The sequence below is a fragment of the Oryctolagus cuniculus genome, chromosome 3 (assembly GCF_964237555.1).
Source record: "Oryctolagus cuniculus chromosome 3, mOryCun1.1, whole genome shotgun sequence".
Taxonomy (NCBI): domain Eukaryota; kingdom Metazoa; phylum Chordata; class Mammalia; order Lagomorpha; family Leporidae; genus Oryctolagus; species Oryctolagus cuniculus.
The window spans coordinates 109,154,090-109,182,053 of NC_091434.1; the positions used below are offsets into that span (position 1 = coordinate 109,154,090).

A 27,964-nucleotide genomic window follows, 5' to 3' on the forward strand; every position below is an offset into this window, starting at 1 on the left:
TTATTTTGGTGCATAAGTGTCTGAAATCCATCAACAGTTTTTTCATAATATACATTTCCACAAACTTTTAAAAGATATGCCAAATGCATGGATTTCAAAACTTTTGCATCAAAAGATACTTCTCCTTTAATTTCATTTTCTAAGAATTGAATTGTCCTCATACTGTTTTTCCCTCTCCATGCATACTTCTGATGAAGTTTAATTTATCAAGTAGGCATAGTAAGAGGTTGATAACATAAAATAGGGCAATCCTACCAATATACTGTAACAAGAGTTGAATGAATGTGATCTCTGTCTCTCAAAGTGTGTTGTACTGCACTGGAATTCTTCGCTGAACATTCTGGACTTCAGTGGACCGGGTGTAACTAAACACATATAAGGGGGACTGCTGTACTGTGGCCTGTCGGAATCTGTATAAATGTGTTTGCTAGAGGAATGAATGATGATATTGTAATTCCAGTATCAGAAAATGACTGAAGGAGCTAATGATTCAAATGTTTAGCTCCCACAGTAAAGTCTGATGAGTAATATCTGTGTAATACCAATAATAATGTATTGCAGTATGTTGTAATACACCACTATGTGGTACAATACAGCATAATATCTTAATAATGAACAGCACTAGTTTGCAATTAGTGACTATCAAGTACCAGGTCCTATTCTAGGCACTTCATTAAAACCTAACTTGCTACTTCCCAATGAAGCAGGTCCTAGCAAGAGCGTGAGCTGGGGCTGACGCTGTGGCATAGTGGGCTGCAACACCAGCTTCCTATATAGCGGCTGGTTTCAAGTCCCTCCCCTGCCCCGCCCTGCTCCACTTCTGATCCAGCTCTCTGCTAATGGCCTGGAAAAGCAGGGGAAGATGGACCAAATACTTGGATCCCTGCACCCATATGGGAGACCCAGAAGAAGTTCCTGGCTCCAGCCTCTGGCCTTACCTAACCCCAGCCATTGTAGCCATTTGGGGAATGAACTAGTAGATGGAAGATCAATTCTCTCTCTCTCCCCTCCTCTCTCTGTAACTCTGCCTTTCAAATAAATAAATAAATGAGAAAGAGGGGTGGGGGAAGCTAAGGCGGAGAGGTTGAGTAACACCCCCAAGTCATACAACCAGAAACTCGTGGTGCTAGCAGTCCAAGATGGCTGGGCTGCAAAGCCTGCTGCCCTATGCCACTGGCAACGACTCCAACCATCAGGCACACCACCACCATGAAGCCCACACCCTGTGGCTCTGCCCCTCCCTCAGCAGCTGCACGCCACAGTCTCAGTCTCCCTCTGAAATCCTCCTTGGGCCTGCAATCCAACCTCCTTGAGTTTTTCACACCCCTTTTCTATTTGCAGCTGGCACAATTTCACCTCCTATTGTACAAAGTCCTGACTGTCCTCACATGCTCTGTTTTGCCCTTCAAGGGCAGCCCCCAATTTCTGGACTCTGCTCAAGGGCTTCAGAGTCTTCTGCCGAAGGGGTTCTAAGTCTGCCTCCTTCGAGCTCTGCGTTGCCTTTGAAGTCCCAGGAATTAAAATGTTCTAAAATGGCAGCAGTGCTACTCTGGGCCTACGCTGCTAGGAGCACATGCTGTAGTTTCCAAAGTCTGTAGGGGTGGTGGGACTCTGGGCACCCTTCCCTTTGGAACCAAAGTCTTGCTTTTATCTGTTTTCTATATCCTGGTTTCCTTTGAAAAGAGCTCCTGCTTTAAAAGATTTTTGAATACCAATAAAAGGACCTACCACATTGAGGGTGACTCAATGTATGTTGTGAAAAACATGCTTATAAATGGTCGCTGCCCTCATGTGACAGATGAAGCTAAGGCAGGTCCAAAGAGCCATCCACCTGTCCCCCTCCCCTCCTGAGTCTTCTGAGACGACTGGCTCCCTAGGGAAACCAGGAGAGTGCTGCCTTTAGAATTCCAATAGCTTCTGGAGTCTTCTAGAGCAAGGAAGTAACCACAGAAACATGGGCAGCTGCTCCAGTCCTCGACAGCCCTGTGGGGTGACAGGAGGCAGGACAAAGCCAAGGGAGACTTCAGACGAGCCTTACCTGCTTCTCGATGAAAGCGTTGATTCTCTGGAGCATTCCCTCACACGTGAACTCATATGGCATGTACGGCTCAATCTGCAGAAACAGAACAGGGCACTGTGAGAGGGTGGTCCCAGGACACCTGCACTTACCAGGTCTCCACACGTTCATTCAACCCATACCTGCCAACATCTGGAGGTGGCCTCATCAGATGTTAAGAGTGTGGACTTGGACTAAAACAGACAATACTCCCAACCTCACTCTGCTTCCTAGGTGTGCGACCCTCAGCACCCTACCTATCACCTCTACATCTCAAGTACCTCTTTGGAAAAGGATATGAAAATCCATGTCTTTTAAGCTCTGGTAGAGATTACGTGGGGGGAAAGGTGTTTAGTTCAGGGTCTGGTACCTACTAGGCACTCAACAAATGTGGTGGTCACCAGCTGCTGGTAGGTAAGCTCCATGGGGTAGGGTCCATAGCTACTAGGTCATCTTTGCACCCCAGTACTGAGCATAGCACAGCACATCCAGGAACTTAGAGGACATCTGAGTGAGTGGATGCATGGTCACTGCTCTGAGAAAGGCAAGCAAGGAAGGACCCACAAGAAAATCACTGGGCTGTGTTAGAAGCAAGGTCAGCAGGTATCCACAGATGGTGTCTCGCAAACGCAGAGCAGGGATGTGCCACAGAGAGTTCACTGAGGGGATCCTGGAAAGCCAGAGGTCCAAGCAGACTTTTGCTCCTGTGGGCTTTTAAGGTCCACTATGGTTCTCCCAAGCTCAGAGGGGGAAGACACTCCAGGTGGAGCACGTACTGTGAGATGTGATAGTGCTGGCTCAGCGGGAAGCTGGAGCTTAGGATCATGCAGGCTGGCGAGATAAGGCCGGTAGGAGACAGATCTCCATGAGAGCCTTCAGGTTTCTGTGCCAAGGAAACCAGACGTGATGTGAAGGGAGCAGGAAACCCTAGATGTTTCATCGAGGTGGGGGAGGCATCTGATGAACATGACGCCCGAGGACAGGGGAAGAAACACAGGCTGATCTCTGCCACATACCACGTGCCAACACCACCAAGGCCTGTGATGTGAGACGTTCTCCGTCTGAAGTGGACATTTCATTTGGAAGAAAAACATGAGCAGCACAGTCCATTACAGCTTCAGGGAGCCCAACAATAAGAGGGCGGGACTCCCTGCCAGCCCCCACTGAAGTGCACACTTATCTCGAACCTACAGGGTGGACCATCAGATCAAACATGTGAGCCGAAGCTGACCATGGGGTGTTCTTCCTGGGCAGCCAAGCTACTGGTCTCGGGGCATTCTCTCTGCCCTTCAGAACGCGAGCATTTCTTATGTGTTCAATCACATGTTACACTTGCGATCTTCTTAAGTCTCAAAATACTGTCAGACCCACAACTAGATGGTCAGTCGTGGAGGATGGACCTCCCACAACTGTCCAGACAGCCCTAAAAGAGGCCACGCTGTATGTACTGGAATATCAAGGCCCATGGTTCTGCCCAAACGGAGGCCACTCTATTCTAGTCTCTGAAGAGCTCAACACCCTTTCAAGAACCACCTCTCATGTCATCAGCTTGCTCCTCCTTAGTCCAAGCTTTTCAACTTACTGGGCCCTGTCACCCAGACAGCTTTTCCCCGCAAATGTAAATGTTTTCTTTGATTTTAAAGGATATTTATTTATTCAATCCATGAGTGAGTCTAGAAGCTTTCTATAACTGGCTTAGAGACACGTCTCCTCTCAAAGTTTCATAGAAGGAACAGAAGAAATGTTCCAAAATAGGATATAAGGCATGTCTGGGTTCCTTTTCAAGTGCACAAGTAGAATGTCTCGAGCAAAATCGATGTGAGCGGCCCATCTGTTGCTAGATGAACAAATCCAGATTTGCTGTAGGAATCACAGGGTCACTGCAACATCGTATTCTGGGGGGGGCATCCATCAGAAAATGGAAGTGAATTAACTCAGAGAGCTCAACACAGTAAATACAGAACCGTGACCCTTACTCCTCTTCCTCTGTTCTCCTGTAAACTAAGCCCGGGTTACCTAAAGGGATACATACTGACTCATTTGCTGCCTTTGGGCCAAGTTGCCATTTAAAAGGAAATGAGGTCAGTTTTCCTACAAAGGGAAAGCCAAAAAAAAAAAAGGCACTTAGATTGTGTCTGTGAGTTCACGGGCCGTCCGGCTGTATTGTGTCTGTGAGTTCATGGGCTGTCCGGCTGTATTGTCTGTGAGTTCACGGGCCGTCCGGCTGTGAACGTGAGCAGCGCTCTCCGGGTGGGAAAGCCCCCAGACCGCTGATTTCAGGCATAGGCAGCTCTGGTACGCCCCAAGGCAGGAGCTGTTGCATGCAGGGTGGGCAGTTTTCAGTCTACCAGCCCTTCAGGGACAACGCAAGACCAACTTGAGGGCTGGATGAAAGAGAATGCTAAAGCCACATCTAGTGGCCGAGCAACCCGAGTAGGGCCAGTTGGGGAGAAATAAAGCCATCTTGCTTTCTGGAAAACTATTACTCAACTGGCCAGGGCTCCAGGAAGGATGCCTGCAGGCTGCACGGTGGACTGCTTGCTTGCCTTGAAAACGTTCCACTATGTCCCAGCCTTCTCCTTTTCTCCTCTTGATCTTCTTACAAGGTTTCCTGTCCCGTCTCTACTAGTATCCACCCACGTTTCTGCACCAGGTTACAGCTCCCACAGGGAGCCACTCACAGAGATCAGCCTTCCCGAGGCACCTTCCAGGGCCCAGCCTAACAGCTGGCTTGGCGTTGTTTACTGAGAGACACTCTTAGAAGGCACCAGAACATCAAGGTTTGAGTCCTGGCTCCTCCGGTTTGAGCAACCATAAGATTCTGAGTTCGGCAGAGGCTGCAATTTTTCTGTGTAAATCAGGTCATGTCACCTGTCCTGTTCAAAACTTCCCACTGGAGGTGGGGTAATGGTCTAACGGGTTAAGCCATCACATAAAATGCTGGCATCACATATGGGCACTGCTTTGAGTCCCAGCTACTCCACTTCCAATCCAGCTCCCTGCTAATGGCCTGCGAAAGCAACCAATGATGGCTCAAGGGCTTGGGCCCCTGTACCCACATTGGAGATCAGGAAGAAGCTCCTGGCTCCTGGCTTTTGATCAACCCAACTCTGGCCACTGGAGCCATCTGGAGAGTGAACCAGCAGGTGGCAGCGCTCTCTTCCTCTCTCTGTGTAACTGTACCTTCAAATACATAAATATAAAACAAAAACAAAAACCTTCCCACACCAAACTTATTAAAGCCAGAATCCTCACCACGGTTTATTTAAGAGCTCTGGCTCCTAAGGACCCTTTCGTCATCTGTAACTGATGAGAAGTTGGATGCTTTATTCTCCTAACATCTCACTGCTTTCAAAATTTCCCCCTATGTTTGCTTTTCAGCAGTTGGATTATAATGTATCTGGATTTGTTTTTCTTTGTGCAGAGACCTTTGTGCTTGGAGTTCTCCAGGCTCCTAGAATCTTATAGGTTGATGCCATTCATTGATTTTGGAAAATTCTACTTCATTGTCTTTTCCAATACTTCTTTTGTCCCAATTCCTTTTGTTTATGAGATTCCAATCACATATAAATTAGGCAACTTGATACCACTCTACAGAGTCTACATCCTCTTCTTTCCTCATACCCCTTTTCCTTTGTGTTTCAATTTGTAGAATTTCTGGTTGACCAGTCTTCAAAAGTTCACTCAGATATTTCTTCTGCTGGGTATGGTCTGCTGATAAGCCCACTAAAAGAATTCTTCATTTCTGATACTCTATTCTTCATTTTTAACTTTTCTTTCATTTGACTTAAAAACAAGTTTTCATTGCTCTGGTCAAACTCCCCATCTGGTCACATATGTTGTCCATTTTTTTCAACAAACCGTCCACTACACTCATCAGAGCATTTTCAAAGTTCTTGTCTGATAATTCTAATATCTGGGCCATTTCTAAAACTGGCTTTATTGTTTATTAAGAATAATGATTTTTATGCTACTTTTTTATTGATCTCATTCTCTATCTCTAATTCCCATTCTTATCTTTGCCTGTACTCTATTTCATGATATTTTTTCCTTTTTAAATTTTATAGTATTTAAACAAACTACTCAAAAGGACCTAATTATGAATTGAGGTTTTACTAGTTACTGGCTGAGAGACCTTGGGCAAATTCCATGCCTTTTTGAAGCCTTAATTTTCACCTATAAAACAAGAATAATATTCCCAACTCCACAGAACTGTAAAAGGATTAAATGTGAAAAAGCTCATTAACGAGACTCTCTTGACATATAAGCTACTGTTATAATTATTAAAATGGCATGAAGTCATTTTTGGAATAAGGTTGAGGGAGGTTTTAAGCTGTGGTGCACTGACCATTTCTGTGGAATAGAGAGAACAGCTTCATTGGGGTGAGCATTCCCAGTCAATCGTGGTTTGACAAAGGGACCTGGTAAACCAAAAAGCTCTGGATCCCATGATCTAAAGTTTATGCCATGATCCCAACCTTTAAATGACTCCTTCAAAGGGGCACCAGCATTTTACTAAAGTGTGGTAGGCTGAACTCTGTTCCCAAAACTGTGTTGAGGTCCTGATCCTTGGTACCTATGATTGTGAACATATTTGGAAATAACATGCTGCAAGTGTACCGAAGTCAACAAGAGGCCACACTAAGTTAGGGTGTTTAGTTGCCTGTGAGGAGAGAAGACAGGCACAGAAAGGGAGAAGCCCCCTGATGCAGGAAGAGGCAGGGATGAAAACTCAGGAGCTGCAAGCACAGGACACTTGGGCCCACCAGAGGCGGGAAGAGGCAAGGCGGAGTCTTCCCTGCATGACCTTGCTGACTTGTTGACTTTGGAATTTTGGCTCCAGGACTACCAGAGAGGACATTTCTGTTGTTGGAAGCCACCAAGTTTGCAGTACTCTGAGTGCCAGTCTTAGGGAACTAATGCACCAAGGGTTCTGGAGACTGACGCAAACAGCACCCTCGTCCTCCACAGGACTGGTGCTCAGGTGGGGAAGTGGTAGGTGAGGGCAGATATCCCGAGGCCATTCCAGCAGCTCAGCCACTGAAGTAGCTGAGCCTCAGCTCCAAACTGCTGAGATGGAGACGGCTGCTGCACCTGCTGGCAGCTACCCCAAAGCCCGACAACAAGACCTCCTTTAGAGGAGCAGGACAGAGATGATGCATCAGGTGTTCTTGCCCCCGACCCCGGGAATGTGTGAATGAAGTACAATCAGCAGCACAGTGGCCCACAGCTGAAAATCCTTCTATCTCCCAAGGGGGAAAGATGGCCTTGGTGCAAGCAAGCTGTCTGCACCTCCAGGGATGTAAGCACTCCCAGTCTCTTCCTGTTTACTCCACAGTGCCTTGGGCCCCACCCTTCAGTTTTGTTCTGCAAATTCTTACTCATCCTCTAAGAATTAAACGTGGCATTCTCCGGAAAACCTCTTACCACTGCCACTCCTAGGGATTCTGCAGGTTGCTTTCCACATTGTATATACAATGGGACTTCAAAAAGTTCACGAAATCATACTGCGAGATAACTACATGCGGATTTCAAACATCTCTTGGACCAAAATAAACTTCTTCTTAAACTCCATTTTCCATGAACCTTAAAAAGCACCCAGGTACAAGTACAGGAGATTGTGGGGACTTGAGGGAGGCCAAGGCAGTCTTGGGATAAGTGAACTCAGCCTTACTCAACGGCCAGTTTTCTACAGGCAGGAGCCAGCCTGGTTCACGTTTATGGAAGTAACACCCTCTTCCCCCAGAAAGGCTCAGGGGGCGCTTTGTGCAGAGCAGGTACTTACTAAATTGCTGACATGGGTTCAGAAATGTTAAGAAGTTTTTACAAAATTCTACAAATTGCTTAGGACAAAAAAAAATCCCAATAGACAGATCTCTGTAAGAACGTTTCCCCATATTTCCTCAGTGCTGCAGTTTCTCTCTTTAAGAGAAGCAGGCCTAGCCTTTCACTGCTGTCCAGTAGGACCCAAGCCCTGGCTGCCGGGCAGGAGATACCAGCAACTGCGTTAACAGGACTTGTGGAACCCATGGTCACCTCTGGATACCAGCTGCTTCCGTCCCGCAGAACGTCTGTGTAATCTCCAGGCCAAATCCCACAGTTCTGCTGTTTCCTGACTCCAGGGTAAAGCTGAGGTGATTAAGCTGCACTTACTAAAACCCAGGGCCTGGGATGCTCTCCACACATTTCAGGTCCCATTATGCATGGGGACAAGCAGAAAAAAAAGCAACCACCTTCTGATTTAAAATTGCTTTCACTGCATCCTCCACTTCCTCCCGGTGGCCGAGGTCCACAGTCCAAACGTGCGGTCGGCCGATGAAGACTTCAGCATAAGGATGCTGGGACGTCAGCTGGAAAAGAAACACCAAATGCCTCAGTTGCACAGTGACTTTTTCAACAACAACAAAAACTTCCTGTGCTTTTTATTTATTTTATATTTTTAAATAGATGTATTTATTTGAAAGGCAGAGTGACAGAGAGGGAGAGACATTAAATAAGAGCTCTTCCATCCACTGATTCAGTCTGCAGATGGCTGCAACAGCTGGGGCTGGCAAGGCTGGAGCCAGGAGACTCCTTCTGGGTCTCCCACATGTTGGGAGTTGGTGGCAGGGCCTCAAGTGCTTGAGCCATCACTACTGCTTCCCAGGCGCATTAGCAGGGGGCTTGATTGGAAGCAGAGTTGGGACTCAAGCTAGTGCTCCCCTATGGGATGCAGACATTGTAGTGGCTCCACCCACTGTACCCCAAAACCTGCCCATCCCAGCCTGATGCTTTTTATGGTACTGAGTTGTACATGCATAGGTACCAAGACATTCTGGTCTTTCCCCTTACGGATCAAAACCTCCTAAGTATCCACAAAGCAGGTAAAATAAACAGTGATGGCTTCACACCCGGAATCCCACCGGGAATAAGAGGTGCAATGTCATAATCAGATGACAAGGCAGCACTTCCCCACGAGGAACGCTTACTCTCAGCCATAACCCAACCCTGACCATCATGTAGATCAAACCAGCGTGCATTATCCTAGCTACGACACACAGGTAAGCATAGAAAATTACACTAAGAACCAATCCTGGAAGGCATAGGATGATGAGAATTGTGTGTATGAAAAAGTCCTTGGAAAAGCAAAGAATTTTTAGGATGGCTTCAGGAATAATCAATCATTAATAACATTGGAGTTTTACATTTATAAGGACAGCTTGTAACCAGAACAGCAAAACATGGTGGTTCTATTTTAAAAACCAAGTGTAGCCAAAGAAAGCAAGCGTACACGCTGGCACACTTGAGGCGTGAGGTATTCAGGAGCCCAGTGTTTAAGGCAGCTGGGATTACCGCTCAGTCATGTTCCCATGGCTGTTCTTGTCATGGTATAAAGAAGCATCCTGGACACTTGCGGGTGTTTTTAGTTTGCACAATGACCGCGGAAGGCGGTGCTGCCCTCCATCTGTGCGTGGAGATGAGAGCTCCACCCCATCTCCTGACGGACAGCGGAGTCCAGCACAAGAACCAACTCGTCCAATCCAGCACCTGCCACACCACCACCATGGGCCCTGCTGGGCTCGCGTGAGTCTATTGAATCTAAAACTCTTTGACACTGTTTTAATCCATGCTGAATTTTCCCAGAGTTAATTATCATATAAGTATGCTTTATTTGAGACTTCACCAATGAGCTATCAGTGTTTCAGAAACATTGTGACAGCAACGTCAATGCCACTCAAGGTATCAGAGCTGGTAAAACACATCAGGATTGGTCCCTATCTGTAGCTATCATGCTGATGCAGTCACGTATACCTTTGTGTGTACGCAATGTATTCATAGTTAGCTACTCTTTTATAATGCCAATTATAAGCAAAAAAGGCTGACTATATTCAGCTGAATATTTTATTCTTTTTAAATACGTACACACATGAGAGGAGGAATGAGACATCACATAGTTATTACAGTTCTTGGGCCTGGCGTTGTGCAGTTCCTAGCTGCATACTGCTGAACTACGTTATTATAGATTGAGCATCCCGAATCCAAAGATTCCCAATGCTGTAAATCTTAAAACCTTTTGAATGCTGATGGGACATCACAGGTGGGAAAGTCCACACCTGACTTCATGTGAGACTGGTCACAGTCAATATGTGAGTGCAGTAAGTATGTATAAAATGACCTTCATTTAAGGCCGGCGCCGCGGCTCACTAGGCTAATCCTCCGCCTTGCGACGCCGGCACACTGGGTTCTAGTCCCGGTCGGGGCGCCGGATTCTGTCCCAGTTGCCCCTCTTCCAGGCCAGCTCTCTGCTGTGGCCAGGGAAAACAGTAGAAGATGGCCCAAGTGCTTGGGCCCTGCACCCCATGGGAGACCAGGAGAAGCACCTGGCTCCTGCCATCGGATCAGCGCGGTGCGCTGGCCATTGGAGGGTGAACCCACGGCAAAGGAAGACCTTTCTCTCTGTCTCTCTCACTGTCCACTCTGCCTGTTAAAAAAAAATGACCTTAATTTACCTTATGGGTAAAGGGAATTCCATGTTTACACTTGGTGCGATGGTTTCTTCCATCTGCTGGTTCACTCCCTAAATGGCCACAAGAGTTGGAGCTGGGCCAGACCAAAACCAGGAGGCTGGAGCTCCAGCCAGGTCTCCTAAGCAGGTGGCAGGCCCCAAGCACTTGCACTGTCCTCTGCTGCTTTCCCAGGCACATGAGCAGGGAGCTGGATTGGACATGGAGCAGTTGGGAGCTCACCAGGGCCCAGCTGTGGGATGCTGGCATTGCAGGTGGTGTCTTAACCCACTACCACAATCCCGGCCCCCGTGTGATGGTTTCATTGACAGCTTGGGTGCTCCTCTAAGACCCACAAGTCAGGGGCTTGGTTCCTGAAACCTTATATGCATGGTTAATGGACTACTTTGAACAGATTAAGGGGCAGGGCCACGATCTGATTATGGGATCTTGGAAGTGGGCCACGTAGATCTTCAGGCCACTGGGGAGTGCTGTCACCGGCGACCCTCTTGAGAAGGTATGTTATAAAAGCTGAGTTCAGGCCACTTGTTCTTTGCTTCCTGGATTGCCACGTGAGCATTCTCAGCGCACACTCAGCTGTCACCAGCCTCCCTCATCAGCTGCCCGACTCACGGGGCATCCGGTTTTGGGACTGCGGATCTCTACAAGCATGAGCCGAAACAGGCCTTCTTGCTTTGTAAGTAGCTCCTCCAGGGTGTTTTAGTTGCAGTAATGAAAAGCTGACAATACACTTGGGTCTGCTCGCCAGGATGCCTCATTATGTATATGCAAGCACTCGAAACTCCCCAGACATCCAGCAACTGAAACACTTGTGGTCCCAGGCATTTCAGAAAGGATATTCAGTCTGTACCCCACTGGAAATTATTTTCCTTTTGTGTCTTTCTTACAGTAGAGTTAGGAAATAATTTTTTGAATTTATATATGTAATTACATATGTTGTAAATGTTACATCTTTTACATATTTCACCACAGCAGAGAAAAGCAGGTGATATGCTTATTATAAAAAGAGTTATTGAGCCGGCGCCGCGGCTCACTAGGCTAATCCTCCGCCTTGCGGCACCGGCACACCGGGTTCTAGTCCCAGTCGGGATGCCGGATTCTGTCCCAGTTGCCCCTCTTCCAGGCCAGCTCTCTGCTGTGGCCAGGGAGTGCAGTGGAGGATGGCCCAAGTGCTTGGGCCCTGCACCCCATGGGAGACCAGGATAAGTACCTGGCTCCTGCCATTGGATCAGCACGGTGCACTGGCCGCGGCGGCCATTGGAGGGTGAACCAATGGCAAAGGAAGACCTTTTTCTCTCTCTCTCTCTCTCACTGTCTACTCTGCCTGTCAAAAAAAAAAAAAAAAGTTATTGAGGGCTGGCATTGTGGCACAGTGGATTAAGCTGCCACCTGCGACACCAGCATCCCGTAGGAGAGCAGGTTTGAGTCTTGATTCTGACCCAATTCCCTGTTAATGTACCTAGGAAAACATCAGAAGATGGCCCAGGGCCTCAGGCCCCTGCCAGTGATGGGAGAGACCCAGATGGAGTTCCAGGCTCCTGGCTTCAGCCTGGCCCACCTCAACTACTCCACTGTGCCCATTTGGGGAGCGAACCAGCAGATGAAAGATCTTTGTCTCTCCCTCTCTCTCGTGCCTTTCAAATAAATAGATCAATCTTTAGAAAAAAATACAGAAGGAAGCACTGGGCCTGATAAGTACAGACTTTGGCTTCAGAAGCCAAGCTGGCCCTTTCTCTCTCTCTCCTTCAGACTCCAGGACACTCAGAAGGCTGGACGATTTCCCTGGCACCTCTCCATCTTGCTCTTAGCCACTATTCTTTGTATGCTAAACACCAGAGGCATACACCACTCAGGGCAGCACACCCAAGGCACCAGTCACAGAGCCCCGGCTGCGAGCCTTCGCTGCAGTCTCTCAGGGCTGTCGCAGGCTTCAGGGCAGCAGCTTAGCCCATCCCTGCACCTGCCTCTGCCGCCCTAAGGCAATTGCCTCCCTCACTTCTTCAGCCCCCAGCCTTCTGACATGCACCCTCTCCTTCTGCCAGGCTCCAGGATCAAGTGAGAGAGGCCACAGACCCTCAGCAGCCCCAGGGAACTGTGGAAGCCTCCATTTTTTTCTCTGTGTGTATTGTGGATTCAACCCAAGGTGACGAAGCCCCAGGCTGGACAGGCCCTGCTGCCAGTCCCCTGGGCATGCGTTAGTGACCAGGTTTCCCAAGTATCAGTGTGGATTCTGAGGCTGAGAGGGATTTGGGCTTCCCCCAAACCACACAGCCAGAAAGCAGCCGAGCGAAATTCCAATCCTGATCCTTCAGCCACTTTCTCACTTTGAACAGAGGACGAAGACAATTTACAGGATGACACTGAGTTCTTACGACAAAGACGACCGAAAGCTTGATCCCAGCAGCAGCCTTTTTAATCACCCTCTTAAAACTTGCAACATAAAAAAAAAAAAAATCCTAGGACTGAATTTATGCCTGTGTTGGGTCTTTTCTGGAGATCAGCACAATGTCACGCTGTTTTCATTTTGTGGCCTGGAGAACAAACTAATTAGCTCTTCCACTGGCACCAGGGTCAAGGAAATGTGCCACCAACGTCAGGATTTGCACATCAGTGCTGTCTCCGCCCTCCCCCCTTTCAGGGCCCCTGCTTATTTACAGGGTTGCGCGAAGCACTTGGAAGCGGCAAAGTGCTCAGCCATTATCATTTACGCCTTTTGCGTTTATGGAGGCTCCGTGGTTTTACTGGTTTTACGGGGAAGGCCTTTGTGAGTGCTCTGGCCCCCGAATGCCGCGGTCCTCGCTGTTAATTTACTGAGGACTGCCTGACCTCAGCTACTTCACTCTGTGTCCATCACTAAATTTACCGGAGGATAGTTTGTAAAAGTAATGAAAATCTTATTAAATATGAGACATTACTTCAGAGTGGCTATTAAATCTCCAAGGAGAACACGAGTGCTCTTTATGGGGGAAAAAAAGGGCAAACTCTGAAGCTAGAGAATTTCTAATGGTTTACAAAATGTCAGAATAATGATTGAGAATCAACCAATGTTTCCCAAGATAAGAATAAAGATCTAATTTATATTGGAACAGAACTTTGACTATATTACTTAAGGCATTAGAAATTTTTTTTTTCCCTGAGAGCAGGCATTGTGGTTGGAAAAATTAATCCAATAGAAAAACAAAAACAAAATTGGGCTGGTGCTGTGGTGCAGTGGGTAAAGCCACCGCCTGTGCCTGGATCCCTTATGAGTACTGGTTTGTGTCCTGGCTGTTCCAATTCCAGTCCAGCTTTCTGCTAACGGCCTGGGAAAAGCAGCAGAAGATGGCCCAAGGGAATGGGTCCCTGCCACCCACATGGGAGACCCAGACGAAGCTCTCGGTTCCAGCCTGGCCCAGCAGCCATCTGAGGAGTGAACCAGCAGAAGGAAGACCTCTCTCTGTCTCTGTCTCTCCTCTGTAACCCTGCCTTTCAAATAAATAAATATATTTAAAAAAAAAAAAAAACAAAAAAGCTGAACTCACATTCACAACTGTAGGCTTTTTCTTAATCTCATATAACAGCCAAGAAGAGACATATACACAAGTGTTATGTACTAATTTATAAGAAAGAGTTGGGGCTGGTGTTGGGGCTTAGCAGGTGAAGCTGCCACCTGCAGTGCTTGCATGTGATATGGGCGCTGGTTTGAGACTTGGCTGCTCCACTTCTGATCCAGCTCTCTGCTAATGTGCTTGGGAAAGCAGTGGAAGATGGCCCAAGTTCTTGGGCCCTGGCACCCACATGGGAGACTCAGAAGAAGCTCCAAGCTCCTGATCGGCCCAGCTCCAGCTGTTGGAGCCATCTGGGGAGTGAACAAGCAGATGGAAACTCTCTCTCTGCCTCTGCCTATCTGCCTTTCAAATAAATAAATAAATTTAAAAAAAAAGAGTGAAAACCCTTCAGGACCTCAGCAGATAGAAAACAACAAACAAACTTTTCTCTGTAATGACATCCTGGCTGATGTGATCTGTGCAGTCTCCCATCATTCACTGGCAATGGGCAGAGTGTGTCTGGACTGTCCCAAATGTTTGTCAGGAAACATTAGTGTTAACAGCAAGCTTCCTGCTGCTACCTTAGTCTAAGATACTTTAAAAAAAAAAAGAAAAAAAAAAAACCCTATGTTTGGGTCAGTGCTGTGGTGTAGTAGGCTAAGCCTCTGCCTGCAGTGCCAGCATCCCATATGGGCACTAGTACGAGTCCCAGCTGCCTCTTCTCTGATCCAGCTCTCTGCTAATAGCCTGGGAAACCAGTGGAAGGTGGCCCAAGTGCTTTGACCCCTGCACCCAAATGAGAGACTTGGAAAAAGCTTCTGGTTCAGCTCTGGCCATTGTGGCCTTCTGGGGAGTGAACCAGCAGATGGAAGACCTCCCTCTTTGCCTCTGTCTGGAACTCTCAAATAAATAAAATGTTTAAAATACATATTTATTTTTCATTTATTTGAAAGGCAGGGTGACAGAGAGGAAAAGGCAGAGAGAAAGACACCTTCTTTGGTTCCCTCCCCAAACCACTGGGATGGTCAGGGCTGTACCAGGCTGAAGCTAGGAGCCATTTGGGTCTCCCACATGGGTGGCAGGGACCCAAGTACTTGAGCCATCTTCTGCTGCTTTCCCAGGAGCATTACAAAGGAGCTGGCTCAGAAGCGGAGCAGCTAGGACTAGAAGTGGCTCTCTGACAAGGTTTGCCAGTGACACAAGTGGCCGCTCGATCCACCGCACAACAGTAGCCCCGGTAGAAGATACTTTCAATCTATCACTTCACAAAGGCTCGTATACAAAAACTGTGGTAAGAAAAGAGATGGATTTCTTTTCATGCATTAGAAAAAAATCACAGGGAAGCAAACAGAGGATTACCCTCAGAATAACATAGTAACGGCTGTCGCATACCAGATACACTGCTACATGGCTCAATAAACGCATCGGCACAAGTTGGAGATGCAGGCTATCTGCATAGCTTCAGACCATTGTCCCTAAGGTAGAGGAAAACAGTAACTTCCCAGTGGATAAACCTGCAAACACTACTGTAACCAAATGATCAAGATGAATGTCACCAGTCACAAAACATATCGAGGCTGTGCATCTCCTGACCCCACGCAGTGAGAAGGTCACATCACTGCTCAGTGACCTTGCCCAAAATGCATCACCTCATACAGCAGCCCCATCCCACTCAGGGACAGTGTACCAAAAACCTCATCCGTACTCTTCAAAAACATCAAGGTCATGACTGACAATGAATGATTGAACTGTCAGAGACTGCAGGAGACGAGGAGATATTGCAAGGGAATACAACAAGGGACCCTGAACTGAATACAGAAACAGACAAAGGACCTGAGTAGAAAAACTGGCCAAGTCTAGATGGAGTCTGTAGCTTAGATAATACCACAGAGCCAGTATTTATTTCCTGGTTTTGATAACTACGCGACTTTGTAAAATTATACCAACAGGGGCAGATGGATGGAGGGGCTCTCTGTACTCTAATATTTTTCTAATTTTTCTGTATGGCTAAACTTATTTCAAAATAAAGAAGACATACATTCTAACAATCCACTTATAGGTATAGGCTCCCCCAAAATTGATGATAGCAGGGCCTCAAAACATATTTGTATGGTAAGTTTTGTAGTCCCATTATTCACAATAGGCAAAAAGTGGAAAGAATCCAAATGTCCATCAGTGATGAATACCTATGATGGACTATGCAGCATTAAACAAGGAATGTGGTTCTGATAACACCACAGCACGAAGTCTCAAAATATTATGCTAAGTAAGTCAGGCACAATGGAACACATATATATTCCATCTATACGAGGTACCTAGAATAGGCAAATTCACAGTGATGAAGTAGAATTGAGGTCATTAGGTGCTGGGGAAGGGAGAATGTGGAGTGTCTATTTAATGGGTACAGAATGTCTATTTGGGATGGTAAGTAAGTTCTGAAAATGGATGGTAGTGATGGTCCCACAACACTGTGAAAAACACTTAGTGCCGGGGCCAGTGCTGTGGTGCAGTGGGGTAAAGCCCCAACCTGCAGTGCCGGCATCCCATATGGGCTCTGGTTCGAGTCCCAGCCGCTCCACTTCTGATCCTGCTCCCTGCTAATGTGCTTGGAAAGTAGCGGAGTATGGCCCAAGTCACTGGGCCCCTGTACACACATGAGAGATCTGGAACAAGTTCCTGGCTTCAGATGGGCTCAGCTCTGGCCATTGCAATCATTTGGGGAGTGAACCAGTAGATGGAAGACCTCTCTCTGTGTCTCTCCTTCTCTCTGTAACTTTCAAATAAATAAATCTTTTTTTTTTTTTAAAGAAAATACTTAGCACCAGTGAATGGAACACTTAGAAATGAAACTAGTTAGGAAACTAGAGATGAGTCTACACATTTACACTCGGTTTTCAACATGGGTGCCAAGAGCACACTGTAGGGATGGGAAGAAAACTGGGTATGTCCATGCAGAAGAATAAAACTGCATTCTTGAATCACATACACAGCTAAAATACTACAACTATTGGAAAAAATGTTAGTGAAATGGTTTCCTCACACCAAGTCTGGGCAATGAAATTTTGGACCAAAAGGACAAGCACAAAACAGACAAACAGGACTGCCTCTTTACAGCAAAGGAAGTAATCACAGAATGAAAAGGGAACTTACAGAACGAGAGAAAACACTTGCTAACCATATATCCGAGAAGGGGATAATATCTGAAATATATAGGACATTCGAGAGCAAAACACCAAATAATGCAATTAAAAAATAAGGACTTGGATACTTCTCAAAAGAAGATGAAAAGCAAACAGCTACATGAAAAGGTGTTCAACTTCACTAATTATCAGAGAAATGCAAATCAAAATCCAGTGAGGTATCACTTCGTGCCTCTTTGAATGACTTTTATGAGACACAAGGTAACAGGTGTTGGTGAGAAAGTGGTAAACAGAGAGCCCTTGAGCTCTGTTGGCAGGAATGTGAAGCAGTAAAGTCATTACAGAAAGGAGTAGGCAGGTTCCTCAAAAAATTAAAATATAACTAATGCATGATCCAGCAATCCCATTGTAGGATACATATGCAAAGGATCTGAGATCAGTACATCCGTGAGACATCTGCACTCCCATGTACACTGTCATGCCATTCACAGGAGGTAAGGCATGGACACTACCTAAGTGGCTACCAATAGATGAATGATAAAGAAACTGTGTCTGAGTACATGCATATGGGATATGATTTAGCCTTAAAAACAGAAGATCTTATCATTTGCAATACAAAAGAAACTCCAGGACATTGTTAAGTCAGTCAGATATAGATATACAAAAATACTGCATCATCTCCTTTGTATGCAGAATCTAAAATAGTCAAATATTACAAAGTTGTAGCTATCTAAGATGAGTGAGTTCGGGCTAACAATACTGCAGTGTACACTTGCAATCCGCCAAGATGGCAGGTCTTCAGTGTTCTCACTACGCCAAAAACGGCATCTGTGTAAGGTGACGGGGTGTCAGTTTGCTTCACTGCAATGTTCAGTTTCTTGATATCAAAATATCAAGTTATTATACTATACACACACACACACACACAACTTTTACTTGTCAAAACAAAAAACCCTAGGGATCATTTTGTTAGTCCATTTTTATCCCAAACTCCGAAGAAGTCATCACCCACTAAAGCATCGACTCCTACACTGAGATGTTCTCAGCTCGGGGGAGGTGGTTTTTAAATCTTTCCAAAGAGTGAGCCCTTCAACGGCTGGCTGGTCCTGATCTCTGCACCCTAGGACCTGCACCCAGGTGTGCATACGTATTGCTAAGGAATGAATGAACCAACTGACCTCGCAAGAAGAAACCACTCATTGAAATAAAGAATTCAAATGTATGCGACCAGCTGCAGGAAAAAGCAAGCAAGCAAACAAGGGGCCCACGTCAGCAGTTTACCTGGGCCCCAGGTTAACCTTTGTGAGGTCACCTACGCATCTCTTTGCCCTTCCTATGTCTCTTGTTGCCATTTCATGAAGGACAGGAAGGGTCAGAGAAAAGAACTCCCAACGTAATCAATTCCATGAACTGGAGAGATCTGAGTCATCTCTACAGAGTACTTACTGAAAATTCATTGCATGTGCTCTTTGGGAGACAGAATCGGGGAAAGTGAAGGGTTTAAAGCAGCAGACTTGGGGAAGGTATGCCTCCCAAACATTCCTTCTGTGCTGCTGTCACATCATGGGCAGGCTGCCCATAAGGGTAACGCCCCCCAGTGCAAGGCCCTGAGTGACCGGGACGCTGCTTTGACTTCCTGTGCACACGCAGCTTTTAGCACCACTCACTAACCACACAGAAATCTCAAGGAAATCAGCCACAGCTTCCTGCACATACTTGTGTCTGACCAGACACGGGAACATCTGCTTGACCACTCACACTCTGTTGTTAATGACCTTTGCTTACAGCCCTGAATCCAATCCAACCACCCTGGCGATCCATCACCCATTGCGGATTTTCAGGAGAGCTCTGAAGGCAATTCAAAGGAGTCCTCTGTTCGTGCTTCCTGCTGGGCAGGGCTGCTGCACAGGATGGCGCTTGCTGACGGTGAGCTAACATTCAGGCAGGTCACGGCAGCAACCCACGGCACGTCTTTCAGGGCGATGGTCCCTTGAAAACTCTTTGAGCCTTTTACCCTTCACAGCCTATCAAGGACAGAAGATTCTCCTCCAAATAACTGTGTTGATTTCCTTATTACTTACATTATAGCCATGCACAAGATCAGAGTTCCATCATAACCAGAAGGCTAGAATGTCCGTGTTCACCTTAAGATAGACTTGGCCTTACTTCGTGAAGTCAGATGTAGGCTCAAATCCTGGCCAGGCACCAATGTATAAGGTGATACCACCAAGTCATTCATCTCTCTGAGCCTCAAGGCCACGCCAAATGCCCCGCCTCCCACCTCACCATGTTGAATAAAGTTAATAAGAGTGTCAGCCTCCAGTCCATGGGTCTGTCACCCGCAGACTCAATCAGGCACAAACTGAAAACATTTGGAAAAAACTGCATCTCTGAACATGTACAGCTTTGCTTGTCACTACTCCCTAAACACTCTACAATAGTTCTATACAAACACTTATACTCAGTATTTTAAGTAATCTACAGATGACTTAAAGTATACGTGAGGGCCAGCGCTGGCTGTGGCTCAGTGGGTTAAAGCAAGGCCTGCAGTGCTGCCATCCCATATGTGTGCCAGTTCGAGTCCCGGATGCTCCACTTCTGATCCAGCTCCCTGCTAATGCACCTGGGATATCAGCAGATGGTCCAGGTCCTTGGGCCCTTGTACCCAAATGGGAGACCCAGAAGCTCCCAGCTCCTGGCTTTTGAATGGCCCAGTTCCAGCAGTTGCAGCCACTTGGGGAGTGAACCAAGAGATGGAAGACCTCTCTAATTCTTTCAAATAGATAAAATAAAGCTTCTTTAAAAAATAAAGCATACAGAGGATATGCACAGGGTCTGTGCTGTTTTATGCAAGGGCCTCGAGCATCCGCAGATTTGGGGGGCAGTGGGGAGAGCTGGAACCAATGCCCCACAGATACCAAGGAACATAGCAGCATTCCATAAATAGCCACCATCCGTGTAACTGCACAGAGAACGACTTCCCAAAGATGCTTACCTCTCTCAGCGTCGGCTTGCCGATGAAAAAGTCTGTGTTTTTGCTGCTTTTGGGCGGGTTGAACTTGGGGTTCAGAAAAGCACATCCATTTGCAATGGCCTCCAAGGGAGCCGGGCCCTCATAAGGGAACCCAAGTCCAACAAACAACTGTAGGACAGAAAACACACAGCACATAAACACATCAGTCAGGACTGGCATCCCTGGCTCGCAGGGGGCTCTGCTGAGGCCTCCCTGTGCGTGCCTCAGACACGCTGGAAGGGTCCCAGGCCCTGTAGAGAAGTCGGCTCAGACCGGGATCTGAAAAGCATCACGGGGGGTTCTCAGATCCAAACTGCGCAGCTTCCCGCACTTTCCTTCTTCGCTAAGAAAGTGAGGAGGTGGGGGAGGGGTGGGGAGGGGGAGGGAGGTCAGGGGTTAAAAGAAAAAGACAACAACAAAAAGCAAGACCCAACAATCATCTTTCTGTACCTCACCGGGAGACAGGACTGGAAAAACACGCGCTTAACTAAACAGAAGCTTTCTTCACTGAGCCAAGGGAACAAGGGCCCTTTCAGGGCTGTGGGCGGAGGCACAGAGAGGTCACTGGGTGGTTTGATTGCAGTTCAAATGCGACTGCAGTCAAATGATGATGGTAGGGCGGGAAACGCAGGTTTTCACAGCGGGCTCTTCTCTAGGGGCCACCAGCACGCCCTGTCCAGTGCGGGGGAGGGTGGCGGTGGGGGAACGGGTGCAGAGCTGCTCCCCCTGCCAGGCTGCTTCCCTCCCTGGGGTTGCAAACGGTGTGCCTTCCCCACGGCAGGCGACAGATGGCAGCAGAAACACGCGTTCCAAGTCCGGGCCACGGCGGCTATAGCAGCCAGAGCTGCTGTGACAAAGCGGAAGAGCTGCAGCCTGGCGGGCGCTCATTCCTGGGTCCAAAATTGAAATAGCATCTCCCAGAAATGCCTCGCAGAGGGCACCTATCACACTGCTGGCGGGCCCTGAGGGAGTCAAGATCTCTTATTCTGCCTTTTGAATACATACGGAAATAAGTCTTTATGATTCCTTCATATTCATTTAAGAATGAATGAACAAATCCATTGTGAGCTTGTCCCATACACGCCAAGGAACCAGTTCCAAAATTGCTCCAGTCCCCAGAAGCTCATCAAGGGACAAAGGCCAAGTGGGCTCCAAGGCTGTGGCTTCCTCCCGCCCTGGTGTGCAGAACACCATGGGGCCAGCGCTGAGATGTGGCTCCTAGTGCGACATCTGCCCGGCTGAATATGGCTGGGGGTGTTTCTCCCCTCCCTGCTCGGCCATCTTCGCAGCTTCTTTCACAGAATGATTATTTGAAATTAAGGCTTCCCGGGCACACATGAGGATGCAGCATGCCATGGCTGAAACCTTGGAGGGTTACATAGTCGCTAGGGAAATTCTAGGGCAAAAAACTGTCCTCTTAGATCCTCCGTTAACTTTGATACAGGGCAGGAGGCTCATATTTCTGGGCGTTGGGAGGAAGTGCCTTGCTTTTCTTGCAAACCTTGGCTCTCACTGCTTGCAGTACTCCTAGGGGAGGGAGCTGGGGAGAGGGGCCAGCAGAGCTCCACCTGCTGCCTGGGCGCCCTCCCCTTGGGAGAAAGCAGCTGCAGAGACCACATGGGTGAGGGAGAGCATGGCCGCAGGGGCCCAGGGGCTGCAGACAAGGGCCAATCTCTACACCATCCCCAGGCTCACACTTTCCATCTTACTCATTCAGCAAACAGAAAGGAGACTGTCAAGGCCAGCTTAGGAGCACTAGCTGGGGTGGGGCTTGTGGCTCAGAGGTGGGGGTTGGGACTGCCAGCAGCAGAAGGCACAGGACGAAATGGTGCAGAGAGCCAGCTCCTAGACATTCCTGCTTGATTAAAAATGAAGGACCCAGGTTTATCACCCTTGAGACTTTCGATCTCTAGGTTCTGCTTTTTCTCTGACCTTGGCGAGGATGCGTGGGCCATCTAGGAGAAATGAGATGAGCTTGCTCAGGCTGCAGTGGGGAATGGGAAGGCACAGGGCATCCAGATCTGCGACTCTGTGAGAAGACAGGTGCTAGAAGATGCAGCTGGGTTCTGTATGGCAGTCCACAGTGCATCCCGACCTCTCAACATCAGGGCCTACCACGAAGTGCTGATCCCTTCATCACCACTACATTGCAAAGAACAACTCTGCAGTTAATGCATGAGGCACAATGCTCATCTATTTAACAGAAAATCTTGGGGAAAAAAATTTAATTAGCTCCTTCAGACCAACCAGTGTGAACCTATTAATTAAAAGGATTTGAGGCTGTTGCTTAATGGGCTTGAATGCGACCTCGGTTTAATTATAACTGAATAGCAATTTGCACCATCTCTTCTGCCCCGCTGGCACCAGAATATCTCTGTACACATAAAGTAAACACTTCGGGCCAACTCTCCCAAGCCTCACCATTTTAGAATGAAGCTTAAGCAAACACCACACAATATCTTGGCAATGAGTTTTCTCATCACACTAATTAGGATTGCAGGAAATGCATTACGTGGAAACACCAAAATAACAGTTTTCTTTGGTCATTTCTGTCAATAGGCAATCTTTTCCCTTGCTTCCTGTGTACTCATTACCTGTGCATTACAGGGAAGCAGGTGGGCTCAGGACACAGAGCGCATTTGTGGTTGGAAAGACGACAGAGTAGGCCCAGAGAACTCAGCACCACCATCGGCAAACCTCTGTGTGCTGCTGGCGTGGCCACACGTGGGCACCTTAACCACACAAAAACGTTTCCCTCCTTCCAAATGCTCTGCTTCCGTCCTCATGGTGCTCACTCAGAGTTCTGCAGCGTGGAGGCAAGAGACACGCGGCACGGATGCACGCGCGAGCCGAGGCCCCACTCCCCGGGAGAAAGCCGACCCTATGTGCTGTGTGCTCTGCCCTGCCTTCAGGAGCCAGGCCTCGGGTGGGGACCTTCCAGATGATGGCACAGGCCCCTGGCTGCCACGGCAGCTCCATCACCGAGCAGTTCTAGGCACAGGGACGACAGGCTCTTCTGGGAGCATTTGGAACCGATGCGAAACAGAGAAAGGACCAAGCACCACGCTTCAGCCATGGGACAGTGCTACACGGCCACTGACAAAGAGAAACAGCATTGCCTTATATCACTCAGGACAGCCCCTAACAGAGGTTCCTTGGGACTGGTGGCGCAGTGCAGCAGGTTAAGCCTCACCTGGGGTGCTCGCACCCCATATCCGAGTGCTGGTTTGAGTACAGGCTGCTCTGCTTCAGATTGGGTTCCCTGCTAATGTGCCTGGGAGGCAGCAGATAAGAGCCCAAGTACTTGAGTTCTTGCTATGAATTTCTGGCTCCTGGCCTGTGGTCTGGCCCAGACCCAGAAATTGCAGCTGTCTGGGAGGCTAAGAGATCATGCTGCCTTTCGAATAAATACATCAGTAAATCTTATAAAACAATCCCTTCATATTTAGATAAGAATTAATTAATAGAGACAGGGATAGAGAGCTCCTGGCTGCTAGTTCACTCCTCAAATACCTAAAAAAAAAGAGTTAGGGGCTGGCGCTGTGGCGTGGCGGATAAAGGCACCGTCTGCAGTGCCGGCATCCCATGTAGGTGCAGGTTGGAGTCCCAGCTGCTCCACTTCCGATCCAGCTCTCTGCTGTGGCCTGGAAAAGCAGTAGAGGATGGCCCAAGTCCTTGGGCCCCTGCACCCGCGTGGGAGACCTGGAAGAAGCTCCTGGTTCCTGGCTTTGGATCAGCATAGCTCCAGCCATTGCGGCCAGTTGGGGGGAGGACCTCTCCCTCTGTCTCTCCTTCTCTCTTTGTGTAGCTCCGACTTTCAAATAAATCAATCAATCTTAAAAAAAAAAAAAAAAAAAGAGTTGGACCAAGCTAAAGCTGGGCACTCCAGCACCATCAAGATGCAGAGTTCCTGTGCCTCAGTCAGTCACTTGCAAATCCCCAGACAAAAGCAAATGCATTGCCATCTGCTGATTCTGGCATGGGAGGAGGAGAGAATGGGAAGCCCTTCAAGGCTGGAGACGCCGAACATCTTCAGCTGGGCCAGCCTGAGTAGGTCACCAGTGGAGGTGGGCTCAGGCACCGCCGCCTGGGGCCACCTTCCTAGACCTCTCCTCTCCCGTTCACATTCCACAGCGGGTCCTCCCAATAGGGAGGCGGCTGCAGGCTTAGTCACAGCCAGAGCTCTGGCCTCTGCGTTCTTAAACGGGATTGTAACAGTACCAGCAGCACCGGATTTGGAATATGAAGAGACAGAATGCATGGAAAGCGCTTTAGCACCAGGGCATGGTCAAGGTGGAGATAAAGGCTGTCACTGTCCCAGTAAACCCCATGGTCATGTGTGCCATGACAACACCAGTGTGTTCAATGCGTTAAAGCGTGGCTGGCGGTTGGCTTCTGCGCTCTGCAGCAGGTTCACCCCAGCCACATTAGTGACTCTTAGTCGCGCACAGCACTTGGCACCACGGCCTCCACTCAGCGTCGCAGCGAGGCGGCAGGAGGGCAGCTTTACTGTGTATTACCACCTGGTCCCTGGGTACTTCTCACACTGTGAGTTACCTGACTGGTTCCCTCCAGCACACCTGTATGCTCCTTGAGGGCTCCACTGGCCAAATTATTTCTGTATCCAGAAATAACTAGACGAACAGCAAAAGAGTGACTGCTAATGGACTAGATCTTTGCTGCACCCAGGTGTCCCTGTGCAGACAGGGTGATGTGTTTGCGTGTAGCTGGGTGTGGGGATGTGCCTTGCATCTGGAAGTCAGACCCTACACTCTTCATCCTCCATACACAAATACTGGACAGGGGAGGAGGAATGTGCATGTCTGTGTTTGTCCGATTTCTTTCCTCATCTGGAAGGCATGGGAATGACCCAAGGGACAGTAGGAGGAACCCTGCTTGAGATGGGTGCCTGAGGACAAAGGGGAACCAGCATCTGAAAGAGAAGTGAGCTCTTGGGCTGTCACTCACATGGCCTGCAGACATCCGGGGTACCAGAAAGGCAGTGGTCCCTGATGGGGAGACCTGGGATATACAAAGGCTTGACTCATAAAAAAACAGGCAGAAATCACTTGTGGGGTCATGGCCCTCAGATCCCAGCTGGATCTCAAGTCCTTTCTTTAACCTTTCCAATTTACAAGGTAAGAACCCCTAATCTGAAATGCTTAGGGAGCAGAAGTGTGGATTTCAAATCTTGAGTTTTGGAACATTTGCACTCATAAAATGAGTTATCTTGGGGGCGGCACCCCAGCCTACACACGAAATCACTTCCACTTCCTATGCACTTTATTCCAATGCAACTGTTTCCAGTCATTTCAGCATCCTGCATTGTGACCGTGACCTATCACACAAGGTCAAGGGCGGCATTTTCCACCTGTGGCATCATGTCTGCATTCAATACTTTCTTATTGTTGAGTTGTTCAGTTTGGGAGTTCCCAAGCTCTAACCAAAGGCTTCCTGGAGGTCAGGTGGGCACAGGCAACGTACCTGTGACTAGAAAGCACAGTCCCTGTGCACTCGTGGTGCCGCATGTGGGTCTGGTCCTAGGTGCTGCTGTAAGCCCTGGTTTTGAGAACATTCCTGGACAGTAGGCAGAGCCACAGCTGCTGGGGGCAGTGTGTGAAGGTGGGGGCAGTGAGGGGCAGGCATGGAGCAGGATGGGGTCAGGCGGTGCATTCTACACAAGCCCCATCGCATCCAGGCCTCTGGGTAGGTGCCACAGTCCTGTAGACACACAGATGAGCAGAGCACACAGGATGGTCATGGTCCGCTCGACTCCTGGAGGGCTGAATGTCAGGAGATTTGCGTCAAGGTGGGTAGAGGATGAATAGGGGCAGCAGCAGAGCTTCTCCAGTGTAGAAAGAAGGGCGCCTGGCCTGGCTCCGAATCACACAGTTCCAGCCCTTCGTGCATGCCAAGGTAGGATGCAAACACCCTCTTTGTTCACAGTAACAGAGCTTCCCCAGTGGAGACGGTTGGAGGTGGAAATCAAGGTCAAAACCAGGAAGGCGAGGAAAGAACCCACATGAAGAGAGCTGGAGATTAAAGCCACAAAAACAAACAGGCCACCCCAGTGAGCCCCAAGTTGCCGTGCAAACTGTACTCCTGGAGTTGGCTGGCCTGAATGGCTTTCCTGTAGTCCTCTGATAAATAATTCACGCGCCGGAATGTACACCCCATTTAGAAGCGTACTCTGGATTCCGACAACTAGCTGATCTTTCAAGCCTCGACTTCCGGATGAACTCAACTGCTCCCACCCTTACAAGGCTCCCTGAAGCCAGGGTCTGCTAATGACTCCAGACTGCTAGCGGCAGGCGGGGACAAAATTCCACTGAGTGGACGCTTTCCTGCCCTGGTGCAGAGATGCAAGGACAGCTTGCAGAGGATCAGCATGGAGGCGGAAGCTGAGGAAGCATCAGTCTGTTGCTGCACCTCTCGGGGAGACCAGAGCTGCTTCCCTCTCCAGTCCCACGTCTGAGGCACGTGTGGACCTCCTCACACCACAGCCGCTGCCCGTCGGCAGCTCCAGCTCTCCGCTTCTCACATGCATCGGAATAAATCGCTTTTAAATTGCTCAGGGAGGCCGAAAAAGGAGAGGGAGGCAGAAGGGGTCATAAATGCAAAGCCTGCCTGGTCTTTGATGCCATTATTTCAAAGCCCGGGATTCATTCACTTTAGTGCCTGCTGCTGTGGCCAGCGTGTGAGGGGAGTCTAAGTGATGGAGTGCTGTGTCCTTGTCATATCTGCCAGCCTTTTGAGCCATCATTCCACGAGCAGTGTTTTAATATATTCCAGGCACATGGACAGCCACTACGGGATGGGATCAGGGACACTCAGGAAGGCACTACTTTTTCAGAGATGAATATACACCCTTCATGTTCAAAATGCAAACCGCAACTGTTGGCTGTTAAGGCAATCTCTCACATCATTGCCCGGGCCTTCGGGTCCTCTATTCTTGTCCGCCCCTGGATATTAGGGATCTCAATTTTGGCCTATTTCCTATTCCTTGACAGGGTAAATGGATGGGAGGTAAGTAAGAGTTCTTTTAAAATCTGCAAGGCTGAGCAAGACACTCATGAGGCGAGGTTAATACAAGTGTGCGAGACAGCAGTGACACGCTGTTGAAATCCAGCACTGGCAAATGCTATTTTCAAGGAGCTTGAACTTCTTCCATCCCCCGAAGTGGAGAAAAGTAAAATGAGGCCAATGGCAAAAACAGTTGTCACCATCAGAGGATGTTCTGACAATTCTGAAGTGTCAACCAAAGCAGAAGGCGATGGGAAACCAACAGTGAAGCTGGGGACACGCGTCCTGCCAGCGAGGCTACACCCAGGCATGGGACTACAGGTGACCTTGAAAGGAGACACAGTCATAATCAAAACAAGCCAGGCCTTTGGCCAAGGAGATAAGCAGGTGTCTAACGATTTTATTCATGGAATCACCCAATGGCTTGATGGTACAAAGAATAAAATGCATTTCCAGATGGTGAAACTGAGGCAAAGAGGAGCCACATATTCTGTTGGCTGGTGGGGGTCCATCGAGTTTCTCACACGAGGGTGTTTCTGAGGATGGGATGTCCTGGGTTTAGCAGAGCTTGAATTTGCAAAACAAAGAAAATCATGGAGGGGCCACTTCCGAGTCTTGATCCCAGGTCCAACTCTCTAGCCTACTTCCTCATGTTTACCAGAAAATTAACAGTAACACCTGCCCTGTCCACCGCTCTTAGC

General features: G+C 48.3%; 1 protein-coding gene across 4 annotated transcripts in view; it reads right to left on the minus strand.

Annotated features, from left to right (window-relative positions):
• Positions 1–27,964, minus strand: part of MGAT5 (alpha-1,6-mannosylglycoprotein 6-beta-N-acetylglucosaminyltransferase) — a 369,059-nt gene that overhangs the window by 26,886 nt on the left and 314,209 nt on the right. For all 4 annotated transcript variants that reach the window (XM_051849614.2, XM_051849612.2, XM_070071008.1 and 1 more), the window contains exons 13-15: positions 20,223–20,369; positions 8,290–8,406; positions 2,039–2,113 (exon numbers count right to left, since the gene is read on the minus strand). In XM_051849614.2, the coding sequence (XP_051705574.1) occupies positions 2,039–2,113; positions 8,290–8,406; positions 20,223–20,369 (339 nt within the window). The remainder of the gene's footprint in view (positions 1–2,038; positions 2,114–8,289; positions 8,407–20,222; positions 20,370–27,964) is intronic.